Genomic DNA, 9,228 nt, shown 5'->3' with positions numbered 1-9,228 from the left:
GTAGTGGCTGCGAAAATAGTTAGTATGTGTGTAATTGTAATAACTGTCACCTTCAGAGTCCTTAAGATATTCACTAACAGGGAAACTAAGCCCTTGGAGGACTCAGCCATAGCTTACTTTTCTTTTATTTTACTATGTAAATTATGCTCCCTCAAATAGTTTTTATTAGGAAATAGATTAACTATACATTTAGTGTCAAATTTAAATAAATCTTAAAATAAAATCAAAATAATGATTCCTACTACCATATGTTCGTATATTGTTTGATTAAGCTGTATTTGAACTTTTTTTTTAATTGAGTTGCTTATTGGCAATTATTGTAATATCAGTGACTGATAATTTTAAAATAATTTATTTCGTTCTAATTTATCCAGTAATATGTGGCGGAGAGGTAGCAAGAAAGGGGCTGAAGGAGACAGTAAAGAGAAGAATAACGTTATCAGAACCTCCAAGCAGCTGATGGTTCCTGAGGTGAGGGCCTCGGTGAGAGAGCGCGTGTCAAATCTTCGCCCAGGAGGTCTTCCTCTTCCTGGTAAGACAACTCAAGGTTTCAAAGGCAGCCTGAGGTCGTCGTCGAGGGAGTCGGCCCAACCGAAATCATTCAGGACGGTTCGCAATTTCTGGAGGCGCCAGGAAGGAGGTGCCGAAGACACCGCTCCACCTCGAAGGTTCGGTCCTTTGAAGCCGATAAAGAAACAAGAACCGGGTGTGGAACATAAAAAGCCACACATACCTGATAAACCGAATGCCCAAGCTTGGAAAATGCCAGTACTACGTAAAACCCCAAATGCAAGAGAAAGCGCTAAGAGAAAATCACAGAGAAAATCGACGGAAGAAATTAAAAAACAATCAATCGCCAGGGAATCAGCTAAAAAATCTTTAAGAGAAAATGAAGAAACAAAAAGATCATCGGCAAAACCTGGGAAAATATCAACTTTAAAGAAGTTATTCGGTCGTAAGAGTTCAGAAAAAGTATCGGTAAGAAAAGCACCAAGTAGTAGATCCGATGTCAGTCTGAAGAGCCACAAGTCCCCAGGAAGAACGACAATAAGAAAATCAGCAAGTTTTAGATCGGATGCAAGTATGAGGAACCACATGAGCTCAGGAAAAACGATAGCATCTAAACCGCCAAGCGGTAGAGCCAATGTCACCAAGGGAAGTCTCAGAGGGTCAGGAAAAATAGCGGTGACAAGAGAGCCAAGCAGTATAACCGATATTATTCGGAGGAGTCGAGATATTGAGGAGGTGAGTGAACGGTTCTCCGCTAAAGGCTCAACAATATCCACCAAGTCGAAACATCACCCCCGCGGTTCCAAGGTCAGTAATTGTAAACAGCTTAGTAGAACCTATAACTAGTACTCAATAGAACTATGTCTATTTCATTCTGTTTTTAATCATAGCAAGTGTCACTATAGCGTGGTATAGTCCAATCATGATCAGGTTCTTACCTCAAGTGATTTGGTTCCTTATTCCAGACCGATTCCATCGGAATCGTAAAAAAGTATTTGACAATTCACGCCTTTAGGATGGTATTGGAAAGGACTGATATAAAATCGAATATTCGTTGAAACTCATTCCAATAAAATACCTCTGTTCCATTAGGAATTCCTGAGTTGGGTCCGTTAAATAAGAAATAGATGTTACATTATTGAATCCATTATCAAGATCATTGTTGCTCCATTCTCTCTTCAACATTCAATTCTTCAACATGACCCAATAAAGACATTTATATCTCTTTTTCATACTGGCCTTAGTCTCGGCAGTATTTGCTAGTAACATTTTCAGTGTAACTAAAGTTAGAAGGTAAGTAAGGTAGATAGAGGTACCCGAATGATAAATAATCTTCAGCCCGTATCACAACACAATGGAGGGAACCAGTCACCAATTTTACGACATCCAGAAAAAAAAATTAGTTCCGTTTCTGTCTCAAGTCAAATTAGTGTTAAGGATCCATCGATCCAACCGTTAATCGATTTTAAAGAAATTTTAATCGGTTGTAAGGTTCGGTATCGGGTTAGTACATAAATACTTTAAAAAATTCGTAATCTAATTTCGGTTACACATATGCAAATGTATTTTGCTTGAAACACTAAATTTTCATATTTCCATTAAGTGCCCATCGCAGCTGCTCCATCGAGCTATAATTTCCTAGCTAAAAGGACGTTATCAAATGGTAAGTAAGCTGATAATAATTTTCAATGGAAAACCTACAATTAAAAATTTTCTAGACATTGTAAATCAGAATAAATTATTTGACAATTTGAAAAAAAAAAAAAGATTTACCTTTCATAACATTGATAATTATTTTTATAATTATAGTTAAAAACGTCGCCCAAAGGGTCCAGTCTCAAACAATTTGATAAGGCCCTGGAAAAAGTAGATGAAGGAGACGAAGTAGATGAAGAAGACGAAGTAAATGAAGAAGAAGAAGAAAATGAGATAAATGAAGAAACAGATCGTGATGAAGAAACGGAAGAAGAACCCCCCACGCGGGGAAGAATATCTGATAAAGGTATTTCCCCCCCAACCGCGGGATTAAGGCCTTCTTCTCTTTGGGCAGCACTACCACGGATGTTCAGTGATGAGGTTATTTAAATATCGATTTATTATTTAGAGATTTTACTTCAATGATCTTTATCGAGGTTGATTTCGGTCTTTCCTGTGCCGAACTAATCTGCTTAACGCTTTATTTCTAGAGTATTAATCGACCAAGTGTAATTTTGCCGGTGCTTCTGGAAGAAGAAAAACTGTTTCATGAGTTAGTAGCCGGTGGCGACGTAAGCGCTGTCAGTGATTTTATAAACAAACGGCCCGAGTTCAACATCAACTGTGAAAATTATCAAGTAAATTTTTAAATTTACAAATTTTTAAATATTGTTTTATAAACACAATTTTCGTACATAGTTACAAATGATTTCCCAACCTCATTTGTTTAGTAATGTCCTTTAACAATGGCAATGGTATTGTCGTTTGTGGGTTGTTGGATTTTTGTTGTCATAAACCATTTTCAATAACACTTACTTTCCAGGCGAAATTCTGAACCAATTGGCGATCTAATTTAAGGAAAGAAAGTTCTTCCTTGCATTTTGATGCTTGGTTTAACGGATTACGGAGTTTGGTTACGGAGGTTCAAAAAGTCAAAAGTACTGTTCCATGGCAAATTTGGGTTCACTTTATACATTTAGCTGTTATTGATTTATATTTGGCATTAAGAGAAAACTTTAGAATAATTTTCAAATTTAAACTCAAATATCTGGGAAAAACTACTATTTTAATTACAATGAAACAAGCACACTACGTCCATCGTACTTAGCCCATAGTAGAGTGTATAATTTATTCATCAACTAATATTTTACTAGATAGTAAAAAATCTTTGTATGTGCATACGATATTCTATTAACAAAGTTTTGTTTTATTATTGTTATAAACCAAAAATTCAAACTTCTTATACAATTTACAATAACCCATACATACCTCCGAACAAAGAAACGACATTACAAGTTCATACATAATGTCATTTCATAAATATTTAAATAAACATAAAATTTGTAACCTTAACAAGCATGCAAGCTCCACGTTTCTTCAACGCACTCATACAGACTCTATCACTGCTACTGTTGGCGTGGTGGAGTTGTAATTCAAAATAAAATAAAATCATTTGATTTACATGAATAAATTTGAGCTGAACCCCTAAAGTATCATCCTTAATACTAATTAAGTATTAATTATTATCCCCTAAATCTTATACAAGCCTACGGTGTGATTGTAAATATTTGAAAAAAAAGTTTTATAAAATTATAAAATAAAAAATAATTATAGGGTACCTCCGCCTTACATATCGCTGTGAAAGAAGACAACGAAGACATGGTCCAGTTACTTCTATCTCTACCAGGAATCGAAGTACGCGATTCCCACCTTTTCGCCATACGTGATAACCACTCCGGAATACTCGTCATGATCTTGGATAAGTTGCAGTCGATAAATCCGGCCCTCGAGTTCATGGCCTGTTCCAACTCGCCGGAGTTCGCGGAGAACATCACGCCGCTCATCCTGGCCGCAGAGGCTGGTCACTTCGAAATAGTCGGACTTCTTATTAGTCGGGGACACGTCATCCCACGTCCTCACAAGCCCAGGTGTTTCTGCAAGGAGGAATGTCAGTGAGTATCAAATAGTAAAAATTACCATTAAAACCCATCAACATTTTATGAACTTAAAAACAACAAATAATTAGCGGAAAAAGAGAGTGGAAAAAATATTTTCTGCTATCAACTGTAAATCATACCCAACGTCTATAAATATCCTTTATTGGGTTAAGAGGAAATCTTCAGAGATCCTGTACATTGAATTTCTTGCACAACATATACGTACTTCCTTATGAAGCTCTGAATATCAGAATCTTTCATGGATTATAATGGTACTTTATTCGTTTCTTGTTGAGTGGAATATTAGATAATGCTACAGAACAAGGACTATATATCGCACTAGTATCTCTAAAGTGACATAACTCAAAATTCAAGACAACTGACAATGTGACACTCTTGGAGGGGGAATAGCATTAAGGCAGCAAGAGTGACACAAGTGTCCTCTGGCGGACAAGCTCTGAAGCTAGGTTGATACAGTTTTGATGATTCATAAAGATATATTTACCGATTTCTTTCATAGTCATAACTCAAAAACACCGATTTTTGAGTTGTGTCACTTTAGAAATACTAGTGCGATATAATACTTTATTATTTGATAGAAGATATTTAATAAGAAAGAATAATAATGTATGGGCGATGTTATAACTGAAGAGCTTCAGATCCTAATGCATTTTATCTATTTCAGAAAAAGTCCATTTTAATCTAGGAAAAAAAAACGCATTCATTTATTTTGCAAAGAGCCAAAATTTCCAAGCTCTATAAATCAGCGAAAAGGAGCAACATAACCTAAAAAAATCAAATTTAGATTTATTGCCCCGTTACTTAGAACTACATCTCGACAAACGACTGACATGGAATCCTCATACAAGACTAAAAAGACAAGAAACTGCTCGTAGATTCCGACTATTGCAACATTTATTAGACAAACGGTCTAAATTGCCAATCCATTACAAAAGACTGATCTACATGACTATTATAAGGCCTATCTGGACATACGGAGTTGAGCTTTGGGGCTCCACTAAACCATCAAATTCCTCTAGAATCCAATCCTTACAGTCCAAAATCCTTCGTAATGCTCCTTACTTTGTCACAAATCAGGTCATCCATCAGGACCTCAATATTCCATATGTTGCCGATTTGGCCAGAACCAGATACCGTTCCTTCCATAATAAACTTCTCAACCACCCAAATCCACTTGTTTCTAACCTGGCTTCTCCTTCATTACCTAATAATCCTCCTAGGCGTCTGAAAAGAAGATGGCCTCGAGATCTTCTTCTCTAGAAATGTTATTGGAGTTCTAACAGTGGGTAGATTCTCCACATGTTTTTATCATGTCACCTACAGCAAATTTACTAGTTGTATATATGTGTATACAGTTGTATATATCAATAAATAAATTATTAAAAAAAAAAAAAAAAAAGATTTATTGCCCAAAGTAATTAAAAATTATTGTGCAAATTAAATTTAATCCATTTCGATTCGGAGCTCCTTACTTCATATATAAATATTATAATTATTGTTAATAACAGGGCCATAATGAAAAGCCAAGACATCTTGAGCATCTCGTCAGGAAAATTACATATTTACAGAGCCCTTTCCAATCCTGCATACATCTGCCAGACATCTCCGGATCCTTTACTAATAGCGTTCAAGCTCTCCAAGGAATTACTGACCTGTGGTCATGTAGACACCATATACATGAGGCAATATGAGGCTTTAGCGGAATCTTTGAGGACGTTTGCGGTTGAAATTATAGGTAATTAAATATGTAAAAAAAAAAAAAAAAAAAGAGAAGTTGGAATAAATATTCATAATCAATAATATAATACTTATCAATGTTAAAAAAATTGAATATTTCGAATAAAACCGTTTTTATTTGTTTTTTAAATTAATTTTACAGCTGAATGCCGAACTTTAGAGGAAGTAGAAACAATACTTTCTGAATCTAAAGACAGCAACCTAAAAGGTAATTGGACCTATCCTAGATTGGTCCTGGCAATGGACTACAAGCAAAAGGAGTTCATCGCTCACCCGAATGTTCAACAGGTAAATTGAATTGTTAAAAACTGGCAAATCATATCTCATTTGAGGATTGAATTAAGTTGATGGATCAAACGTAAATGCATTTTACAACAACAAAAAAAACGAAGTATTATTTATTTGGCATAAAATTGAAATTAAAGACAATTAATAATAAAAATAGGGGGGGGGCGGTAGCAGCGTGGTAACGTGCCTGTCTACCAACCCAAAGGTTGTGTGTTCAAGTCCCCGGCCCTACCCGGGATTTTTTCAAGCATATCATTATGCAACATTCACAGCCTCCTCCGGGCATTTGTGAGGCCTATAAAAAAAAACTCGCAAAAATAGGCGTGGGAGTGACGAACCCACCTTACGAAAACCACGTCAAGAAATACGCGATGTATTTCCGTACATCGCGCGCTGTTTTGGAACTCCTCAGTTCTGCCAATAAAAAAAATGAAAGCTTATATTCATGTAGTGAATAAAAAATATATATCCTCATCTATAATTTACATTAGAATTTTATGATTTAGAAACAAAGTCTGTAGTCAAATTTTTGTTTCTATATTTAAACAATATCTTCAGGAATTGTACGCGTTCTTAACAAATTTCAATGAATATTCCAATATGTTGGGATTTGGTTTAAAATGAGTTTAGAATCAATTTTCGTCTAATAATTTCGCTCACCCATTCAAAATATTCGTTCTTGATACATCAATGTTTCATCAACAGCTCCGTAGATGTAATTCTCAATATAGAAATTTCAATTCTCAAAGAAGTGAAATTAAGTAATATAAACAAAAGATAAATGTAAGCTGCCTGACTAATGCACTCAGTTAACGTTTAATTAATTAACGTTTTTTTAATTGTTAGTAATTTGGGTAATCCTATTGTTTATTTGTGGTTTTATTTTATTAATTAGTGATATTTAATTATTATAGTAGGTACTGGAACGTGCCTGGATGGGCGACTGGATTGCTTGGAGAAGATATACAGTTTACGTCAAAGCTCTGTATATATTCCCAAGATTGTTAACTTTGCCTCTAGTACTAGGAGTTCTCATGTTCACGCCAACATCCAGATGGGCAAAGCATTTTTCACTCCCTGTGAACAAACTTCTGAGTAACGTTGCATCGTACTGTCTATTTCTGTTACTCGTTTTCATCCAATCAAACGTCAACAAGAAAGATCAGACAAGAGAAACCAAGCCAACCGGTAGGTAATTAGAAAGTTGTAGTTTTTTAAAAGTAATAATTTGAATATTATTGTATGAAAGTTGGCGAAAATCTGACTGAATGATTTTTACTTATACAGATTTGTTATATTGTTATGTAAACTGTATGATAATATTGGTAGGTGTATTTTTTTCTTTTATAGTAAGTTAATCATATACTGATAAAGTGATGGTTCAGAAACTTTCAAAAACAAAAAATAAGGGTCCAATAGCCCTCAATACCATCAATATCAGTGATGTGGCTGGGAGAGAAATGCTGGGATCCCGGAGTCCAATCACTATAAAGAATACTCTGCATAGCTATGATTTTGTTCAAGATGAAGATTATTTTGTTTAATTAATTTTAATTTTTTTAGGGGTGACGTTAGCAGTGTGGTAACGCGCATGTCTGCCAACCCAAAGGTTACGAGTTCGAGTCCTAGGCCCTACCTGGGATTTTTTCAAGTATATAATTATACAATACTCACTCACAACATCATCCTGAGCATTCGTGGGCCTTTCAGCTAATGGGTGGCACTCACAAAAATAGACGTAGGGGCGAGGAACCCACCCTATAAAAACCACGTCATGAAACATCGCGCCAATAATAATAATAATAATAATTTTAATTTTATTTACTGTAGTTGTTTACTTATTTTGCCATAAACTAACTCATTTATTATTTATGGTAAGGCACTGTTCTACTAACTCCAAGAACTCGGCTGTGACAGATTATTTTCTGTTTCACTGTAACCGTGAGTCAGCCCTGTCGGTTTGGGAGCCCTACGGGATCAATAAAGCCTCATTACGTGGGTACCCTCAGTTGGGTAGAAATCTGACGGTAGAGTGAGATTATGACAAAATCACCTCTTCGCACAACAGTTAGTCTAGTAACAGTACTTCCTTACAAAGTATGGTACCTCTGACCCTTCAAGGGTTGTATCAGTACAGACTTAATTTTTTTTTACCCATAGAACAATACTTTTTGCAGCGATCACACTTAATGGGTTAGTACAAGGACAGCCTAAAAATCCTAAATTATAAGTTTATCCTTTGATATTTCGTAAGCTAAGGCAATAATGACCCTTATGAGGTTGGTGCCTTAAAATAATTAAATAAAAATAAATAAATAAAAAAATACCAACCAGAGTCGATCTGGTAATAAATAAATATATAAAATAACTAAATAGATAAGTTCACTTTAACTTTAATTATATTATTTCAAAAATTTTTTGAGACAAGGTAATATTTATTAAATAAATCAATATTATATCCAAATCAGTCTCAATACTTTATTTATTCATTTGTCCAACGTTTCGGCCTTTCTAGCCATCTTCAGGGACATCTTCAATATAAAAATCCTTCTCACATTAATTTTTATTTTTTTTTTTCAGGGTTTTTTGCTTTGGTTAATTTCTTTGTTTTGGGTTGAATCGTCTTCTATTTGTAAATATTAATTTATGTGAGAAGGATTTTTATATTGAAGATGTCCCTGAAGATGGCTAGAAAGGCCGAAACGTTGGACAAATGAATAAATAAAGTATTGAGACTGATTTGGATATAATATTGATTTATTTAATAAATAGATAAGTTACTGACGGTTAAAATGTTTTCGTACTTACCTACGAGACTTGTCCTTTTGAGTCAATCGTAAATTAAAAAATTTCTCACATATAAATTCTTTGGCCCTCGTATAAACTCGATTGTAGACGATCGTAGTACACCCAAACTGTTGTTTCAAATGAGCAAACATTCCTAATGATTAATAACTTTAAAAACATACATTGAGCAGCAAACAAATGTATCTTTTACTCCGTCATAGCTGAACAGAAGCGTAACCACAAACCAAGCAGG

General features: G+C 34.9%; 1 protein-coding gene and 1 long non-coding RNA gene across 3 annotated transcripts in view; one reads left to right on the top strand and one right to left on the bottom strand.

Annotated features, from left to right (window-relative positions):
* Positions 1–266: 266 nt before the first annotated feature.
* The window catches only part of LOC106689816 (short transient receptor potential channel 4), a 23,593-nt gene continuing 14,631 nt past the window's right edge, over positions 267–9,228 (top strand). Inside the window, exons 1-7 of one of the 2 annotated variants that reach the window (XM_014434997.3) lie at positions 267–1,317; positions 2,320–2,586; positions 2,697–2,843; positions 3,820–4,157; positions 5,672–5,898; positions 6,043–6,188; positions 7,106–7,376. In XM_014434997.3, the coding sequence (XP_014290483.1) occupies positions 379–1,317; positions 2,320–2,586; positions 2,697–2,843; positions 3,820–4,157; positions 5,672–5,898; positions 6,043–6,188; positions 7,106–7,376 (2,335 nt within the window). In that variant the 5' untranslated portion in view covers positions 267–378. The remainder of the gene's footprint in view (positions 1,318–2,319; positions 2,587–2,696; positions 2,844–3,819; positions 4,158–5,671; positions 5,899–6,042; positions 6,189–7,105; positions 7,377–9,228) is intronic. The other variant, XM_024359621.2, reaches the window with a different exon arrangement.
* LOC136796004 (uncharacterized) overlaps positions 4,003–9,228 on the bottom strand; it is a 17,643-nt gene continuing 12,417 nt past the window's right edge. The window contains exon 3 of the long non-coding RNA XR_010843701.1: positions 4,003–4,139. This is a non-coding gene — a long non-coding RNA (uncharacterized lncRNA). The remainder of the gene's footprint in view (positions 4,140–9,228) is intronic.

This window comes from Halyomorpha halys, unplaced genomic scaffold (genome assembly GCF_000696795.3).
Source record: "Halyomorpha halys isolate HHAL.00 unplaced genomic scaffold, Hhal_1.1 Scaffold1477.1, whole genome shotgun sequence".
Taxonomy (NCBI): Eukaryota; Metazoa; Arthropoda; class Insecta; order Hemiptera; family Pentatomidae; genus Halyomorpha; species Halyomorpha halys.
Note: the sequence above shows the minus strand (reverse complement) of the source record. Positions and strands in the feature narration are given on the sequence as shown.